Source organism: Mytilus edulis, chromosome 14 (genome assembly GCF_963676685.1).
Source record: "Mytilus edulis chromosome 14, xbMytEdul2.2, whole genome shotgun sequence".
Taxonomy (NCBI): Eukaryota; Metazoa; Mollusca; class Bivalvia; order Mytilida; family Mytilidae; genus Mytilus; species Mytilus edulis.
Genome location: NC_092357.1, coordinates 1,041,468 through 1,063,037, shown reverse-complemented (window position 1 = coordinate 1,063,037; position 21,570 = coordinate 1,041,468). Strand labels below are relative to the sequence as shown.

Sequence of the window (21,570 nt, the reverse complement as noted above, 5' to 3'; positions counted from 1 at the left end):
CTGCTTTAGGAGCAAGGCCTGTTTTTCAGCAAAGGCTATCTGAGTTCTGGCAGCCTCTGCTTTGGCACGCTTCTTCCGTGCAAGACTGGACATTTCAGAGACGTTGGAACTCCCAATGTGTGAGGTTTTCTTGCCTTTAGATGTCTTCGTTTTTGTAGATTTAGCCTTAGTGAGGGCAAGGCGATGCTCGTGTAGAGATTCCATGGCCATTTCCACTTTGGACAGACGAAGATCTAATGTGAGGTTACATGCGTCTATGTCTTTTTGACTGTTTAACGTTCTGGTCCTTTTTAGGAAGTCCAGATATTCGTCTGTGAGCCTACGATAATTTGTACAGGCTTTTACAAGATTGTCCTGAATTGTTAAGACTTGTTGAAGTTCATTGGGAGGTGTGGTGATTTCCAATATTAAACTGGGTTGTTATATCTGACCAAAGGGCCTCTAGTTCCTCACAGAACTTGTTACGGTTTTCTGTGAGGTCGCGTACTCGACTTGTCTCTGGATTTTCATCTACATGTGTGGTTATAGACAGATTCTCTATAGGTTCTTCAGTGACATCTCCCTCTGGGGGTGAACCTCTTCTTGTTGTTCCGCGTGACTGGGATCCATGATGTAAATCCGAAATGTTTGTTCAACGTTGTTGGTTTGCTGCCTAGGACGCACAAGCTGTGTTGCGTAGTATCTATGTAACAGCTACGAACGATGCTCCGTTGTCTTTCCTGATCAGGAGATGTGTAGACAAGTTGTTGTTAATTTACTATGCTGAGCCGGACTCAACTAGTTTAACCAGGTGACTGTATCGCAATCTCGGCAAATATATAAAGAACACAACTTGTTTTGAAAATTGTAATTATATTATTCCACCAGAAAGGTTTATATGGTAGTCAGTAGATTGGTAATCTGAAAGAAATAAAAATACAATATTTTTCAATGTGTACGAATTAAATATGAATATTAAATACAAGATTATTAATCGAGTCAAAAACGAAAGTAGAATTTACAGTTCATTTCTCGGAATTAATAAACTTACAGTTCGTATGTATTTATAAATTACTTATCCAAAAAAAACGGAGTTAAACAGATTGATTTGTCACAGTTTATGAATGGACAAACGTACTTGACAGATGTATGTCTCGATTTCCTCAGAAAGTTAAAATGTCGTCCATTTCCATGTGTTGAAATATTGATGCGGATGGTGTCACAGAAATTAAAGGTGATCGATAAATACAGTGATTTTAGAAATCGGTCTAGTTCAATTTGTTCCGGATAAACATGAAAACATGTAATAAACATTGAATGTGGAACAGAATATATGCAATAACAACATGAACAACAAATTTTTGTTGCCTAAATTTAGGGTGCCAGCATGTCCTCCTTTTATTCAAAATATTGATACGTACCAAAATTCAGTAGTTTTGATACCTCATGTTGACTTGTACAACAAAATGATCTGGCCGAATTGATCAAAACATGCAAAACTGACCATATGTGCACTTTAATTTGTTAATCTATATACCATGTATTCCCGCATAGTAAATCAGCCATATTTTTGTGGTAGGACTCAATGTACAATACAATGGACAGCAATATTGCAACACAATAACAACACATTTTTGTTCGCATAAATTTAGGGTGCCAGCATGTCCTCGTTTTATTCAATATATTGATACGTAACAAAATTACAGTAGTTTTGATACGTCATGCTGACTTGTACAACAACATTATTTGACCGCATTGACCAAAACTGACCATATGTGCACTTTAATTTGTAAAGCTATATACCTGCATAGTAAATAAGCAATATTTTTTTATGTTAGGATTCAATGTATAATACAATGGACAGTAATAACAACAAATTTGTGTTCGCATTAATTTTGGATGCCAGAACGTCCTCCTTTTATTCAAAATATTGATACGTAACAAAATGTCAGTAGTTTTGATACCTCATGCTGACTAATATAATAAAATTATTTGACCACATCGACCAAAAACTGACCTGCATATGTGCACTTTAATTTAAATTCTATATATATCCCCATAGTAAATCAGCCATATTTTTTATGTCTGGATTCAATGTATAAAATGAATGACCACTGTTGGGATGGCACCTTTATGTCTTCTCCTGGCACTCCTGTGAACATGTTAGTAGAATGGCAAATATAAGCAATAAGGAAAACAATTAATGCAATTTTTGTCCCGCATAAATTGAGAATGTCAGCGTTTCATCTCTGTATTCATAATATTGAACAGTCACTAGGGTGTGTAAAACAAAACTATTAGGCTGCATCATCCAAGTACATGTACCAACACTGACATGTCTGGATTAATTTGTGCTCTTTGATAAAAAAAAATGTATATGAGGTTCTCTTCTGGGAATAGGATACTGTTAATCTATTATGTCGGTTGATTGATTTTGTTTGTAGTTTAAAACGTCAAGTGACCACTATTTCATTCATGTGCACAAATCTCTCGACAAATCTGACGAATTTGACGAGATTGTTATTAGTTTTACCACATCGTACATATCCGGACACTGTACAACTGTACAATTTTCGTTAGAACATTCTGTGGAAAAAGAATAGTAAATCCAATTTAAACAAGTAGAATAACAATGAAATTTCCATGCATGTATAAATACATACAGTAATAATTAGGAAGAGACATGTAATAAACGGGGAACGAAGTAACGTCGACAAAGATGTTGATATCCCATGATATAAAAATGTTGGTCCGATGTGTTGGATAACCTTTCTATCCGCCTTATAATTAAAAAAATATGATATCCCTATGTAATTGACTATGTATATAAGAATATATAAAATAAAAAAAGAAATAATTGTGTTGTTATGTATGTACTAGTAAATGCCTCCGATATCCGAAGAACCCCTCGAAAGCTGCGAGGGTACAGTGGCATCCATGTACACTCCCTAACGGGATCAATGGAGATGTGTCACTAACGTATATTTATACGACAATTATTTTTACAAGGACAATCAATTCCCACCCAACACAAAGGGAGTGCTAGGACACCGGGAAGTCTGTTGTTGTTATGAATAATTAATGTACAGTATAGCGAGTAAAGAAATTTGTTATCAGAGGCCTTCTGGGGAAGAACAATGCGAATGTTGTTTATACATGTATATTTTAATAAAGATCAAAACTGATATGAAAAGTCGCAAAAACGATAACATTTCATAAGCAGACATGTTCCCAGGTCTGGTCAATAGCAGACTTGTCCTCAGGTCTGGTCAGAAGCAGACCTGTCCACAGGTCTGGTCAGGAGCAGACCTGTCCACAGGTCTGGTCTGGGGCAGACCTGTCCTCAGGACTGGTCAAAAGCAGACTTGTCCACAGGTCTGGTCTTGAGCAGAACCGTCGATAGGTCTGCAGCAGTCATAAAAAAGTGGTCTGGTCCACCGTAGACGAAGTTAACTTGCTGGTCTGCTTAAAAATTCTCAAGTTAACTTAAAAAGCAGTCAACAAGTTAACTCTAAGTTAACTTTTGTCAAGGTTAGGACCGCACCCATCTGTATATTTTTTCATTATTTCTATATATCAATATGCTTCTTCAGTGGTTTTTTTTTACAAGGCTCAATAATCTGTATGCATCATTGTGACAGGTAGATAGAGTAGGTCATTTTGTGATCCTGTATTTTTTTTATGGATTTTGCCAGCATTAAAGCATACAGTTCCTAACTATAATTGATCTTTGGCTTCTTGAGAGCATAGATTCTGACAACACGTTGCATATAGACACCAAGTGTAGATTGATTCCCATATTGATTCTGACAGATCATGTACTTTGATTATTCTATACATGGTGATGTAGTTCCAATTATTGTTGATCTTGGCTTCTAATGTTGTTCTCAAGTTTCAGCAGTTTACATATAGTTCCCAATTGCAAGACAAGAAGATAATAGCTTCTGGTGTAAATTCTGCCAGACTCAGTACTTTGCCAATAATTTCCAAATAAAGTTGAACGTTCCAGGATGTTTCACGAAATACAAAACTTGGAAGAGTTTTCAAAATGCAGTTGCAAATATTAGACCTCGGGCACTGTTTTTTTAAATAACGAAATGTGTTTGATCGAGGACAATATTATTCATGATTCTTCTATATACTCTTGTTTATATTTACTGCTTACTTATAATACAATTTTGAAATCTAAAATGTAAAAGTGCAACAACACTATCTACACACTTTAGACAAAGCAAGCAATGATTTTTGTTTATTCAGGAAAACATTTATTGTTATAAAATATTATTATTTTCTTCCCCTGGGCGCTTTTTTTTCCCCGGGCGCTTTTTCTTTTCTCCGGGCGCTTTTTAGTAGGACCGTGTGTACAGACTTACCTGTGCGGATTGGATACTTTTAAATGTTTTTAGATATACAAAAGTTTTAATTTATTTTGCATATCTGAAAGATATAATCGTTTTTGGTGAAGATCTGGATTTAAAACATGTTTTCGTCCTATGCTTGAACAGATATTTTTTTCATCAATTTGGGAATTGGAATTTTTTTTATTAAAAAGAAAAATACTATACCCCCTCCTGCCTTTTGAAGTTTAATGATCATTCCTTATACATTTTCCATCTGAACTTATTATTTTATTTTAGACAAAAACTATATGTTAATGTAGCCTAGGACATGAATAAAATATTTATCTCTGGACGTTAAGCAATCAACAACCAATCAATATATAGAACACTGTCTCGGTATAAATCTGGCATTAAAGGTAACGCATTCCTCATAAAATAGATATAGATGACCGATCCCCTCAAATATTATCTTGGTGTTTTTTCATTTCAGAATGAACGTGATAAAGTTCATGAAGAACGCTGAAAAATTATCGTCACCATCATTCCGTTATATGACATTATTAGGTCTTTCCACTTTTCTGTGGAAAGACCTATTGTTTTTCTTCTGATTATTTTTTTTTTTTTTTTTTTCTTCCGCCTAATTTTGTTCTTGCGATAAACATTTGTTTCGCAATATGTCGCTTAGATATTTTGTATATGATATCGAACAGTTTATGCGCTTTTGAAATTTACCCTGCGTAAACAAATACTTTTCTTTGTAGGAGTTATCTCCCCAAACACTGTTTTCCTTGTTAGCGCATCTCCTTCGCAACCGTAAAAGATTATGACAAATTTATTTTACAAAATTGCTCGTTATATCCTTCGCATGATTTGTCCTATTTTGACCGAAGCGATATGACCGCTCCATATGAGAGTTATTTCCCCTTATGCATCTGATATAAGTGATATGAATTTCTATCTTATAAACCATAAGTGATAGAGACCTAGGATCTTTTGATTTGAGGTCCTTGGTCCCAAAAAATGAAAATTAGGTCAAGGTCAAAGGTCAAGGTCATATTTTAATATTTGAATTTGGCTTATTTTCACTTATATCCAAAGACTGTATAAGATATCAACAAATTATTTTTACTAAATTGTTAGTTGCGACATGTCGTAAGATGTAAATTTTGATTGCAAGCGTACGTTGAATGTGAAAGGGAGTTTTCTCCCCTCTTGTATTAAAAAATACGCGTTTAGTGATATAACTCATCAACTAAATATAATTAAGACCTATGGTCTTTTGATTTGAGGTCCTTGGTTTATGACCTTGAAATTGATCTCAAGGTCATAGCTTAATTTGACGTTCTATATTTTGACCTTTGCTTTTATTCTATATGTATACATGATAAAGATATACAACTTTTAGAAAAAGGTATCAAGCCATTTAACCTTGAAAAAAAACCAACCGGAAGTGACCTTTTGTAAACCGGAAGTAGCTATTTTTTGTACTTTATTAAGATAAAAGTATATAGAACCAGATATTTTTGGAATCGGTTTCAAGTAAATATTTAAATATAATCGGAAGTAACATTTTTCAAACCGGAAGTAACAAATTATCTCCTTTATTTAAAAAAAAATGTATGGAAACAATATATTTTTGGAATCAGCTTACTAGGAGCTATCATTTGACAATTGAAATGACATTTTAAACTTAGTTTCACAACTTTTCATATCAAAAAGGATGGAAAGACCTTCAATTGTTCTCTGAATTTTTTTTTTTTTTTTCTTCCGCCTAATTTTGTTCTTGCGATAAACATTTGTTTTGCAATATGTCGCTTAGATATTTGGTATATGATATCGAACAATTGATGCGCTTTTGAAATTTACCCTGCGTAACCGAAAACTTTTCTTTGTAGGAGTAATCTCCCCAAACACTGTTTTCCTTGTGAGCGCAACTCCTTCGCAAACGTAAAATATTATGACAAATTTATTTTACAAAATTGCTCGTTATATCCTTTGCATGATTTGTCCTATTTTGACCGAAGTGATATGAATGCTCCATACGAGAGTTATTTCCCCTTATTCATTTGATATAAGTGAATTGCATTTCTAACTGGTAAACCATAATTGATAGAGACCTAGGATCTTTTGATTTGAGGTCCTTGGTCCAAAAAAATGAAAATTAGGTCAAGGTCAAAGGTCAAGGTCATATTCTAATTTTTGAATATGGCTCATTTCCACTCATTTCCAAAAAACGTTTAAGATATCGACAAATTATTTTTTCTAAATCGTTTGTTGTGACATGTCGTAACACGTAAATTTTGATTGCAAGGGTACGTTGAATGTGAAAGGGAGTTTTCTCCCCTTTGGTATTTAAAAATACGCGTATGGTGATATAACTCATTAACTAAACATAATTAAGACCTATGGTCTTTTGATTTGAGGTTCTTGGTTAATGACCTTGAAATTGATCACAAGGTCATAGCTTAATTTGACGTTCTAGATTTTGACCTTTGCTTTTACTCCATCTGTATACATAATAAAGTCATGAGACTTTTTGACAAACGGTATCAAACCATTTAAACTTAAAAAAACAACCGGAAGTGACCTTGTGTAAACCGGAAGTAGCTATTTATTGTACTTTATTACATAAAAGTATAAAAAACAAGATATTTTTGGAATCAGTGTCAAGTAAATAGTCAAATATTATCGGAAATAGAGTTTTTCAAACCGGAAGTAAGAAATTATCTCCCTTATCTAAAAAAATATTGTTTAGAAACCATATATTTTTGGAATCAGCGTACAATAAGCTATCATTTGACGATTGAAATGACATTTTAAACCTATTTTTACACCTTTCATATTAAAATACATTGTTTTGGTGGAAAGACCTTCAATTGTTCTCTGAACAATTGGTTTTTAATTATAATTGTTTCCGTTATGACATATACAAATGTTGTCTTATAAAATTTAACAGGCATCGAAAACTATATTAGCATGTGAACTATGAACACCTATCAAAGCTAAAAGCTTATACGACTTTCCCGAATGATGACGACTATAACACAGAAGATGATGACGTCGTCGATGAAGCGTTTTCTAGAATGTCCTCCATCCGCAACACTCAGACATAACATTAAACAAATAGGGATGCGTCAAACGGTGTAACGTGTGTTTGTATGTGACAAAATAGATGCTCACAACATAGCTCGATTAAGTTTGTCAAAGTATATATGGTGCAGTTACCGTGTCAATAAAATGTTATTAAAAATTTAACTGCAACAAACTTATTATCATTTAAACGAATGTGTATGTGTTTGTGTTTTATTTTAGTTAACGATTAACGTGCAGTGAACATTAATTATGTTAATGGCGGTGTTATTGTCGCCGTCATCTTGTTCACATTGGTTACGAAAAGATGTTCGGTCAACGTTGACTTTCGAAACATAACCAACGGCAATCAACGTTTTCCCTAATATTCAAAGCAGATACGAATTTTTCACATTTAAATTGCATTATTTGTAAGCTTTAGTACTAGAATTGTTATAATATTGTGTGTTTTTTCGATGTATAGTGACCTCAACATTTTGAACATTTTAAAGTCAACAACATTTTCCATGGTTCTCCATTCTGCTTGTTATGGAAGATATCAATTTGTCAATTTGTCACTATTCATTTATTTTGCAACCTTGCATGATACTTTACTTAAGAGTAACCAAACACACTGCATCAAGTGTTGTCTAGTTTGAAATCATATATGATGCAGTACATTTAGTTTTTGTCATTGCAGATATTTCAATACGTTTGCAAGTTTAACTTATAATCCACTTACCTTATTCTGTATATGGACATCAATACCACCATCAATTAGCAACTTGACGATATCTGTGTTGTTTTGCAATAAAGCAAAGAACAGAGCAGTGTTATCATACTGGATAGAAAAACATATTTTTTATAATTTTAACAAGATATGAAATAAAACAGGAAACAACTTAAAACATTAAAGGAAGTAAAACAACATAGACTCGCACTTAGCGTAAAGTCAAACTGGTACCCGATATATGTTACATTGTTGTCGTTATCTTGAAGTGCAGTATTAAAAGGAGATTTTGTAAAATTGTCATTTAAAATCAATCGTACGACCTTCAGCGTCACTGATGAGTCTTATGTAGACGAAACGCGCGCCTTGCGTACTAAATTATAATCCTGGTACCTTTTATAACTACTTACACCACTGGGTCGATGCCAGGTCGACGTTTCGTCCCTGAGGGTATCACCAGCCCAGTATTCAACATTTTGGTGTTGACATGAATATCAATAATGTGGGCTTTTTTTTTTTATAAATTTCCTGTTTACAAAACTTTGGATTTTTCGAAAAAACTAAGGATTTTCTTATCCCAGGCGTAGATTACCTTAGTCGTATTTGGCACAACTTTTGGATTTTTTTATCCTCAATACTCTTCAACTTTGTACTTTTTCGGCTTTATAAATATTTTGATATCAGCGTCACGGATGAGTCTTATGTAGACGAAACGCGCGTCAGGATTTACTAAGTTCTGGTACCCTTGATAACTACTTTAACAATGAGAACAAACCATAAAGAATGTGGTGGGGTTAATCATTTTAGTAAGCGCTCAGCCAGAGTCAGTGGTTTGTAACTTCAATAGTTCGTACTTTACTAATGAGTATCCACACATACAATAGCAAGCGTAATTTGTTTACTTTGACATGCACAAATGATGCAGTATATTTGGTTTTTGTTATTGCAGATGAAGCACATATATGCGCTCAACCCTCCCTTAACCTGGGACAGTGGTGTAATCCCTATAATCGTAATTAAACTACATAATGTTATCCATTGTTTTTTTTTAAACCATTACCTTGGTTTATATATTGAAAGGCACTCTTTATTTGCTTGATGCATATGCTTTCATGATTATAAAGATACTGTCATACATATAAGACGAAGTGGTATGAGTGCCAATGAGACAACCTTCCATCCAACCCTGGGACAAAAACATCATTATTATCAAGAATAATACACAGATTTGCAAACAGTAAATTTTATAAAATGACTATACAATAGATATACATGATTAAACTGAAATGATGACTAGCTTTAGATAAACTCATCATAGATTGCTCCGTGTTGAAGGCCGAACATTGACCTACAATGGTTTACTTTTAAAAAAATGTTATTTGGATGGAGAGTTGTCTCATTGGCACTCATATCACATCTTCCTCTACCTAATTGAAAAAATGCTAAAAAGTCGGACGACAAATATAACTTTCTTTTAGAACAACATCGCTTGACAACGGCTACAGCCTGGCTGAAATTTTGATAAGGCGAAAACTGAACACATAGGTCCCAATCTGAACATGATGAAGTTAGTAGGAAGTTGTGACACTTCTCAATTCTCACTGAAAAGCCTGATACTAAATTATTAAACATAATTTTAAAACAATTCCTAATGAATTACAATCGTAAACTGAAAGATAACACAGCAGATAAATCAGATAAATCTAAGTGAGGGAGAACATCAAAACCTCCTGACGGCCAGGTTAAATCGATAAACACAGATCAACTGCCCCATTCATGGTAACATTGATCAGTTCTTAAATCAGTAATTTCACACAACCTGAAGACGGTATTATAAGTCAATGAACTACATGTAACTGTAAAGTCTTAGAAAACACCAGGGTGCATTCTGTTGACTATTAAGTTGCAATTCTTATTAGATGCTTACGTTACTATATAGTTCTTCTTTATTTGAAAACTCTTTATGATCACTTTTGGTTGTTAATTTTATTTTGCATAAGGAGAGGTTGATTATAAGGGAAATAATCATGTACAGTTCAATATTCTTTTCAAAACAAGCAGGAACATAGTTACGCCATTTTACATATAGTCCAGCTGATTCGTGCATGTTTTCAAAAGAATGGTGGATTTAATGATAAAAGCATGAAACTTTGCACAATGGTAGATCTATATATGGTAGTCAATTTAAGCTATGGTCCCACCCGAAAAAATCCAATATGGCGGCCATTTTCAAGATGGCTGCCAATCAGTCAAATTATCAGTTACCAGTTTTAAATTACAGCAAATAATATTCAAATCTAATATTTTTAAAGCATAAATGTGATTCAAAGTTTAAAGTAAGTCATGGTAGAATTTAAAACTTTACAAAAAAAAAAGGCGGACATTTCATAATGGACGCTAAAAATGTAAAAAAATAATTTAACTTAAACATTTCATTCTTCGAATTGCTATTTGCAGTTGATACTACGTTCTAAGGATTGTGTTTTGATATTTAAATCAAATATCCCATAAATGGAAACATTCGAACGTTTTCATGACGCCTTTATGATTTGTTTGACTGTGTACCATCTAAATCACAAATGATGATTTTAAATAAAGACGAATTGGTATGATTGCTTATGAGACAAATCTCAACAAGAGACCAAATGTCACAAAAATTAACAGTTACCAGACGGCCTTCAACTATGAGTAAAGCCCATACCACATGTTCTACCTCTCCTTGTCCGATTCATAGTACATGGTTTTTTTTCCCAAAGAAAATGTGTCAATGCTGTCTGATTTGATTACCTTAGCCGTATTTGGCACAACTTTTTGGAATTTTGGATCCTCAATGCTCTTCAACTTTTTACTTGTTTGGCTTTATAAATATTTTGATATGAGCGTCACTGATGAGTCTTATGTAGACGAAACGCGCGTCTGGCGTACTAAATTATAATCCTGGTACCTTTGATAACTATTGATCCTTATTTTTTCATATCTGTGTTGTCTACAAATGAGTTTTTAAAGCAGTAGTATCCATCTTACAGAAATGGCACACCTGATTTCATTTCAATCTTTAACATTTGGTCAAATATAAGATAACAAAATTAAAAAGATGTTGGTATACTTAACATATACCAACATGTTTCTAATTTGATTATACTGAATATGACTCATCACGCTATTTAACCAATAACACCTGCTGACCCTCCATGAGCACCTCAGATCATCCCCTAGTTTTATGAAAGGGTTCATGTTGCTCATGGTGTCTTCCTCATCTTCTTTAACATTAAAACAACAACATACTTTCACAGCAGCTTTAAAAATGTGTGCCAAGTTTAACCCATTTAGTCTTTGCACAACTCTTCACCACATTTGAAAATGAAATGTACATAAAATCATAATCCTCCCACATTTGTATCTACCGCTAGAGTAACTTACAACCTATTGTATGAGCTCATTCAAAATGCTAGTACCTTTGTGATTAGTATCGAAAAGGGTATATATCCACTTCCTATGTGTGTGCTGTATTTGTACGGTATTATTCATAACATTCAACACCATAGCGAGGCCTTCTTATTTCACAAGTGTTTAATTATATTCATTGCTTGATCTACATATACCGTTTTCAAGTCACGTTTACAACACTAGAACTGTATAGTTAATGGCACATCACATACTATAGCACACATACATTATGATAAATGGGATAAAAATGCTACGAATCACAGAATAAGCAGCATATTAACGCCTTTATACATTAGAAGGGACCTTATCTTAATCTTCTAACATACAAATGTGTACTTCATTCATTAATGTTACAAATAAGTAGAGGTTACGTGGACTCAATTCATTCTAATTAATTCGTTCTTTGAATGTAACATAGTTTACCACTGTCTCGTTCCTCAGTTAAAATTATTTTAGGATCTTTGTCTCAGAATGAGAAATAAACATGCTCTAACTTCATGTTCATGATTCATGAGAGCCTTTGAAAAGAATCTGCTGTTCACGAAAAACTATGTTCAATTACAGCTTTCTAACCAATCACATACTAAGCTTCTCAATAATGACAATACTAAATATGTGTCTAAAGCAAAATGTTCACCATGTTCCAATGGTCCAATTTGGCATCAGCACTAACAAAGGAAGATTGATCACAATTAATAATTGATACATGTCAAGGAAAACAATTGACACATTGCTGGATTGTACTTAGAGAATGTCAATTCGTAGTGACATATTTGACCTCTTACTGAAACATAATTCAATGCGGATGGCCATTTGTCTTGTAGGCTTAAATGCGTGGAATAATGTCAAGACATACTTAATATTTTCATTGTCATCTGCTTCAACCCATCTTTGTTATCATTTTGTTGACTAGATGTAAGTATGAATCGCATTGTTATATTTGGTTAGTGCTAGGATAATTCTTAGTCTATACAAATATTTCTTGTTAATGTGTCAAAGCATTAGTACAATCAGTTGTGATGGTACCTTATATATTGGTCAAAGTATCAGACAATATAAGAGAAATACAAACATTTGGAACCATTTGGTAAAGACGAATTATTCAAGTTCGACAGAAAAAAATGCTGAAATAAGGCAAAGTAAGTCCTACGTTTGTGTACCGATTCTCTAGCTGTAGTTGTTGGCAATTATGTCCATGGCTGGTGTTGTAAAAACACCAGAATTCGAGACAGGTTATACATAGTAAATATTGAATAGATGGAATCGTCTAGTTCAGTAACTTTAGATAAATGAATAGTTGGATCAAACTAGTACATAAACGACATCATGACTACATCATGTCTGTGTAAACTATCTGTATTTGCAGCTTATTCATGTTTCGTAGTCATACAAATATGTTGTAGTTACCCTGTTTAATTGCATCAACAAAATAATATTTGACTAGATGAAGTTACTGCATTGCCTGTGGTTATGCCAAGCACCATATAACTTCAATTATGTTAAGATTAATACGTACTATGTCATCTTTCACCTAATCATAAAGGAGATGTTTGAGTCGAGCAGTTTTCATTCTAGTTTAGATATTTAAAAACACGCCAGTGTCTACACGTCATTCCTGTTGTAGGCTACATTTCTTCAAGAAGGGTATCACAGTAACGATTTTCTATAATTTCTTTGCAAATATTTTAATGTTGAGAGAGCCAATGTTGCTTTGCTTAAGTATAACATGTATAAAAATGTAGCATGTAGCAAAGGACACTTAGTGTTACTGATGGTATATCAAGACACAACTCTTCGGAACTAAATATAATGTATATGTGTTGATTTTGATATAATATGGCGACCATCTTGGAAAAAGCCGCCATTTTAAAATTTAAAATTTGTCCATAGGTATTATTGTACCAATGATCCCGGACTACTCACACTATAAATTTCAACATGTATAAGTGATATTTGCTGATTTTTATTTTTTTATGGCGGCTATGTTAAAAAAAACACGCCATATTGAAATTGCAAGATGTATTCATAGTCTATACTTTGTGAAACACCCCTCACTACTGTCACACCAAATTAGGATCTGAAACTGACCTTATATAAGTTATTTATGCATGATTTGATATTATATGGCCATCTTAAAAAAAAGCCGCTATATTGAAATTGCAAGGTGGGTCCATAGCTAATATGTCTTGAAATACCTAGAACCATTATCAATCAAACCCACATTTTTTTTCACCGGACTAATATATATGGGACGTCAAATAGTTAGTGGTAGCGGCACACATGATTACACGTAATGCTTCCGCAATCCTCGACATCCTAAACACGGCACCAATGTTAGGGTTTCAGTTCTAAAATTCGCGTTGCTTTACGATTACGTTGATTCTAAAGGATACACTACTATATATTTCAATATTATACTCAAATACAAACATTACCATAGTTACGATATCCTACATAAATACGTGACGTCACATATATTTACACAGTATGTTACTGTAATATGCGACATGTGAGCTAAAAATTTTACAGTTAACATGTATATTGTTATATTTGATCATTGGCGGATCCAGGGGGTCCGGGGGTTGAAACTCCGGCTTTTTTTTTGACTGATCAATGCATATGCATGGGAGCATATAGCTATAACCTCCCCCCTTTTCAATCTAGGTTGGAACACCCCCTTTTTAAAATGGCTGGATCCGCCCCTGTGGATTAATAGTCATAACCAGTATCATGTATAACTATATCAAAGAAATATATTTTGCACTCGCAAGTATAACATTTGTTTTCACATGTTGATTGCTTGGAGATTTAGCAGCTATTATCTTGCCTAGTAATTTCCAGTTTCCCTTTGTCCGGTTACATGTTTGTCATTAAACTAGTACAATTTTAAGTTTTTTGACCAGCTGAAGTCCGTCTACAGGTGAGGGCTTTTTCGCAGTTTTGAAGACCCACCATTTGGTGGCCATTTCAGTCTCTATTTATATTGACTTATACATAGACAAAAAAGCTTAGCAAATGAGTTTTGTGTAGACCATCGCACTTCAGCGTTACCACCATAGTACTTCAGCGTAGCTATCATCAAGATAACGTCACAATGGCACCATCGCACTACGGCGTGATCATAAACAGTGCGCATATTTTAACGCATGTTTCTTACGACGAGTGCCTTGGAAACGGTCGGTTTTCGGGGTCTTCTCAAAAATAGCTTTGGCGACCTTGGAACGCGAGCGTGTATTAAAGCAGCCTTTACGATGAAAACAAGCAATGCAAAACGTTCTAAAAAACAGAAAATACGTACGGTCAGAAATGTACAGTGCTTTCTTTATTTTTCACATAATAGTTTGAATATACACGATTTTAAAAGCATAACATTATAAAAAGGAAAATATAAATACTGACATGTACGACGTCGACGGTATCAGATGCGTTCGCTTCAAAAGACACATTCTCATCATACACGTTCGCCCCTCAAGTCCGTTCGCACTCTTTTTTTTATTAAACTACCGGCATAATGATGTCTTTAAGATTTATATATGATTAAATTCTCCCTCGCCATGCTCGTCCGAATTTAAAACATTTCTTTGCTAGTCATTGGTATAATAAATAAAACAAAACTCTACATATAGGTTTCGTTGCTCGCAGTAACTTCGATAATTTCGAACACCGTCTGTCGATAATTCGGTATTAACACCACTAGATTATGTCGGATCTCTAACATCAAGATCTGGATCGGAGTTTGACATAACATTGTCAGGAACAAACTGCAAACAGTCGTAGTTACTGTGAACAGTTTCGATGAAATGACACCCACAAATGTTCTTTATATAATTTAATGGAACCCAACCTTTTAAACCGCCAAAGTATTTCACGTGCATATATTACCAGTATACATTTTTAATCAAAACAAGAACTCGTTATACAACTACTCTTCTAACTAGTTTTAAACTTTTAAATTGTATAACTATAAACACAGGGGAAACCCAAAGTCTCGACGAAATGAAATTTAAAAATATTTTGGCAATGACGCAATGTTTACCCGTAAACATATGATTGCGATTATCGATATAAACAACTGCATGTTTACAGTAATCGTACGGCTTTCGAATACAAATAAAACCCGTATAGTATGCTTTAAAGGCACCGGGGTTTATTTTCAAGCTATCTTTCAGCGTTTTATAACATTTTGTTACTGTCATATTAATTACTTTTTTTTTACTTCAAAGATCTTAATTTCTAAGTTTTGTTAGGATTGTATTCCCGAGAATGTGAAAAAAAAAGGAAAACATTTAGAATTACAGGACTTCAAAAAAAGACAGTCAATTTGTATATTAAGAATAAGCGCTCACTTTTTAAAAATTGAGACAGACAGATATTAAAAAAAAAACATATAGAAAAATATGAGCGTCTTTGTTCTAACATTTTCATTTAATCAAATAATGGGCACAAACATATCGAACAAAATTTATTGTATCATAAGTCTATGAGTTTCCCGTACACTAGTCCTATATAAGACCTGTGCGGCGTAAATGTTTTCTATTTAATATGATATTTTCCTATTACATATTTTGCTAATTGTTATTTTGTTAATTTGCAATTTTCTGTTGAAAAAAAGAGGAAATATCAGCTTAAAAACTTTAGTCCTGAAGAAAGTGTCATGATAATAGACCAACGGATCCATCAACACATTTCACTAAATTGATTATTTATTTTACGCAGAAATAAAAGGACACTTCAATAGTTGCTGTTTTTCACTTTTTCATGTAGATTAACATTGACCAAACGTTACCGCGACGTGGTATGCCGACCTTATAGCTGTCTATGATATTATCCCTCAATACTGCATGCTCAGTTTTAGAACAGTTGAGGTTCAGTAAAAAGTTTGGCATTGTAATTTTTAAAAATCGCCCAGTATACAGGGCCGCTATATAACTAATTAGTCGGTGTTGTTGGCAAACTTTAAGTTCTGTCTTACTTTTTAACATGCGTTGTTTTTTAAAAGGGAAGCTAATATGGAGAGTATTTGATTAAAAAAAAATAAAGTGGAGTGTCATTGCGACCAAAAATATAAATGACTATTTTTTTTGTGAACACTGGTTTGATCCACCTGATGCAAAGAAACGTACAAAAAATATCGATCTTTGCATGATGATATAATAAGATGTTTTTTTTATGATATTGAACTTTTGTGGATAGTTGTCCATTGACAATCTTCTTATTTTCATATCGTATAGGGTAAACATAGACATATGACAAACCTGACAGATGTTCCCTTGCTTAGACAGAGTATTCAACACAATTATTTTATTTATTATTATTACTTTTACTGTTTAGTCTGTTTTTTGTTATATGTACTTTACGTGACTCTGCATGTATGTATGCCGTCATACTTTGAACGACAAAATTATTTTTATGTCTCCCTGTGCGAATTTCAAACGCGCAATTTGACACGAGTATTGAAAACCTTCTATCATTTACGGTTATACATAGATAAATTAAGTCGTACAAGAAAAGCAAAATGAGTGTGTTAAATTTGATGTATGCCTTCTTGTGCTTCTTCGTTACATTTGTTGTTTTTATAGTGATATTAAGATGATAACACAATATTGACTGATGTACCCCTATTTTTGACATTTTTACTCTTTGAGTATGTTTGTTTTGTCCATGCAACGTTGACAATGTAATGGAATTTGATGCGACTGTCATACAAGTGAGATGTTTAGCTAGCTATAAAGCCAGGTTCAATCCACCATTTTCTACATTAGAAAATGCCTGTACCAAGTCAGGAATATGACAGTTGTTATCCATTCGTTTGATGTGTTTGGACTTTTGATTTTGCCTTTTGATTTTGGACTTTCCTTTTTGAATTTTCCTCGGAATTCAGTATTTTTGTGTTTTCTTACCCCAGGAGTAGATTACCTTAGCCTTATTTGACACAACTTTTTTGAATTTTGGATCCTCAATGCTCTTCAACTTTGTATTTATTTGGCTTTTTAACTAGTTCGATCTGAGCGTCACTGATGAGTCTTATGTAGACGAAACGCGCGTCTGGCGTATAAAATTATAATCCTGGTACTTTTGATAACTATTTACACCACTGGGTCGATGCCACTGCTGGTGGACGTTTCGTCCCCGAGGGTATCACCAGCCCAGTAGTCAGCACTTCGGTGTTGACATGAATATCAATTATATGGTCATTTTTATAAATTTTCTGTTTACAAAACTTTGAATTTTTCGAAAAACTAAGGATTTTCTTACCCCAGGAGTAGATTACCTTAGCCTTATTTGACACAACTTTTTGGAATTTTGGATCCTCAATGCTCTTCAACTTTGTATTTATTTGGCTTTTTAACTAGTTCGATCTGAGCGTCACTGATGAGTCTTATGTAGACGAAACGCGCGTCTGGCGTATAAAATTATAATCCTGGTACTTTTGATAACTATTTACACCACTGGGTCGATGCCACTGCTGGTGGACGTTTCGTCCCCGAGGGTATCACCAGCCCAGTAGTCAGCACTTCGGTGTTGACATGAATATCAATTATATGGTCATTTTTATAAATTTTCTGTTTACAAAACTTTGAATTTTTCGAAAAACTAAGGATTTTCTTACCCCAGGAGTAGATTACCTTAGCCTTATTTGACACAACTTTTTGGAATTTTGGATCCTCAATGCTCTTCAACTTTGTATTTATTTGGCTTTTTAACTAGTTCGATCTGAGCGTCACTGATGAGTCTTATGTAGACGAAACGCGCGTCTGGCGTATAAAATTATAATCCTGGTACTTTTGATAACTATTTACTTTTTTTCATACAGCTGGATGTATAAATACGAAGCCTCGTAGTGTAAAAAGGGGTGATTTTGAACATACCAAGCATACATTGTCGATTCATTTTCTTATGGTAGTGCATATATCGAACTTCTCATACTTTGCATAACTTCATGATACTTATCATCTATATGTTTTCATCCGTATTATGCTTGAAATATTTTTCAGTAAAAGTTCAGTATGCACATATTAAATTGTTAATATGTGCAATACATACAAAAGAACATAATTGCTGGGCCTTTTATCATAGCTGCCTACGACGTATCGATTTTTATCATTGGTGAAGTCGCTACGGTGACCTATAGTTGTTATCATCTACGTAAATCGGTCTCTGGTTGAGAGTTGCCTCATAAAAATTATACCACATCTTCCTTTTTTATATGTATATTTCACACATCTCTCCAACCTTTGTAATTGAAAATGGGGTATCAAATAACATGCTTCGCTGAGTGCAGCCTGATACAACCGCAGAGGACTAACCCTGAACAGTTTGTGAAAATTTGGACTTAATATTTAAGCTGGATACTATCTGAATTTGGATTGTAATCAAATTTTTTACAAAATATAGGTTTCTGACACAAAATAAATGTGGTCAAAGATCTTACATGTACAAATCTATCGCACAATATTGTCAGTGTGCAATTGAAGATTTCGTCTTGAAACTTTTAGAAAATTTGAAATTTTAATCCCCTTAAAAGATTGTGAACACAATCCCCCCCTCCCCCTCATCCAGCCTTTCCTTTGTAGCACATTTCCAGAGAGATCTATACACTTAAACACAAATGATTGTCTGAAAACAAGAAAAATGCTTTTTTTGGACCTTTTTCGGGTCCTAATTCCTACATGTTTGAGGCAATTAACCCCAAATTTAATCCCAGTCTTTCATTTGTTATATGGAACATTGTGGTACATAGAAACTAGACAAATGCTGGTTTTTGTCCCAATAAACCCTAAAATGAATCCCAACCTTCTACTTGTGGTATTAAGTACTGTTGTACAATTTCAGAGCAATCAAAACAATTAATCACAAGTTATTATCCTGAAACTAGAAAAATGCTTCTTTTTGGCCCCTAATTCCTAAACGCATTTGACTATCATCAACAAAATCAAACCCAACCTTCTTTTTGTACTATTGAACCTTCTGCAAAATGTTCTAAAAGAACTTTTCACTTAAACAAAAGTTATTGTCTGGAAACCAGTGTGTGTTTTCAGAACGATGACGACATCATACATGTACCATTATACGATCCTAGAATATTTTTTTGCAGTCGTACACAAAGAAAATGAGGTATGATTGACAATGAAACAACTCTCCGCAATAGAAAAAAATGACACAGAAATTAACAACCGTACAGCTATACCCTACAGTATATAGGCATATTTGTTTTTCATTCATTATTTTGTACATAATTTATACGGTTAGTTTTCTTATTTGAATTGTTTTAAATTGTTCATTTATCATTTTAAGGCCGTATATGCAGAATATGTTTGATTCATTGTTGAAGGCTGTTTTGTAGACCTATAGTTATTTCTGTGTTGTTTTTTTTTGTCTCTTGTGGAGTGTCTCATTTACAATCATATCACATCCTCCTATTCAATATTTCAATTTATACATTTAATAATCATAAATTTACACCAATACACCAAATATAGTAGACCTATTGATTGCACTATGTAGCATATAAAAATAGCTTTCCTAGTGCATATACATGTACTGTTAGTATTAGAAAAACACAAACTTTCAAACTTGACTTTGACAATAATATCTATAATCTGGTAACTTCATCCTTCATCACTTATCTATGAATTTGAAATTAGGTTGAGATCTTTGTTACAATCTGTATCAATTTAAGTGATATCTAATTTTACAAAACAATATTTATCTGATTTTATGATCAGTAATCTGGATCTTTATGATACTGTAAATTCAGAAATTATTGTGATGTTTTAATTAATGCAAATAATGCGAAATGGTTATTATCTCAATAATACAACTCGCATTCTGATAACTGAATATTAAAGATCTTTATGCAGAATTTTTGGTAATTACAGTAATTGAACTAAACATTTAGTCCTTTCGTGAAAATTGTAATAATTTCAGAATTTACTATTATAGGTAAATATGTTATCAGTTATATGTAGCATGGTTAGTGAGATACAAGTTGTTTTGTTTGGTTACTGTCTCATTGAACAAAACTAGTTTATTTCTCATTATATCCAGAAAATATAACTTTTGAAATAGAAACAGAATAACATATGGATGGACAACAAATTCCAAATAATGTCAAATAATTCAAGTGGCCATTTAGGTCAGAGGTTAAAGATGAAACAAAGCATGTGCATTTACCACAACTGCCACTTTGTATTATGATTTCCAATATTTCCAAATATCATTAGCTGCTTTCTGTATTAAAGACAACTGCATATCATGAATCATGTTTTCAGAAAAATTCACTACAGGCAGCTTAGAAAATAATTAAATTAAAACAGCTCTTTAAAAAAAAATTGAAATATTTTTGATTTTTATTCCTCATATCATATGAGATCAAATTTATAAGACATGTATTAACATTGTTAATTTCAATATACTAGTAAATATTGAAATTTATACATGTACAATCCTTAGCTGAGCAGTTCTATATATATTTTTTCATTATTTCTATATATCAATATGCTTCGTCAGTAGGTTTTTACACGACTCAATAATTTGTATTCATCATTGGGACAGGTAGATAAAGTAGGTCATTGTGTGATCTTGTATTCTTGTTATGGATTTTGCCAGCAGTTAAGCATACAGTTCCAAACTATAATTGATCTTTGGCTTCTTGAGAGCATGGATTCTGACAACACATGGCATATAGACACCAAGTGTAGATTGATTCCCATATGGATTCTGACAGTGCATGTACTTTGATTATTCTATACATAATGATGTAGTTTCAAATATTGTTGATCTTGGCTTCTAATGTTGTTATCAAGTTTCAGCAGTTTACATATAGTTCCCAATTGCAAGACAAGATGATACTGGCTTCTGTTGTTAATTCTGCCAGACTCAGTACTTTGCCAATAATTTCCAAATAAAATTGAACATTCCAGGATGTTTTACAAAATACAAAACTGGGAAGAGTGTTCAAAATGCAGTTGCGAATATAAGACCTCGGGCACTGTTCCTTTTTAA

At 33.4% G+C, this 21,570-nt stretch overlaps 1 protein-coding gene across 1 annotated transcript in view; it reads right to left on the bottom strand.

The window, feature by feature from the left end:
• Positions 1 to 379: 379 nt before the first annotated feature.
• The window catches only part of LOC139503351 (26S proteasome non-ATPase regulatory subunit 10-like), a 38,888-nt gene continuing 17,697 nt past the window's right edge, over positions 380 to 21,570 (bottom strand). Inside the window, exons 7-8 of the mRNA XM_071293123.1 lie at positions 8,131 to 8,229; positions 380 to 598 (exon numbers count right to left, since the gene is read on the bottom strand). Coding sequence (XP_071149224.1) covers positions 380 to 598; positions 8,131 to 8,229 — 318 coding nt within the window. The remainder of the gene's footprint in view (positions 599 to 8,130; positions 8,230 to 21,570) is intronic.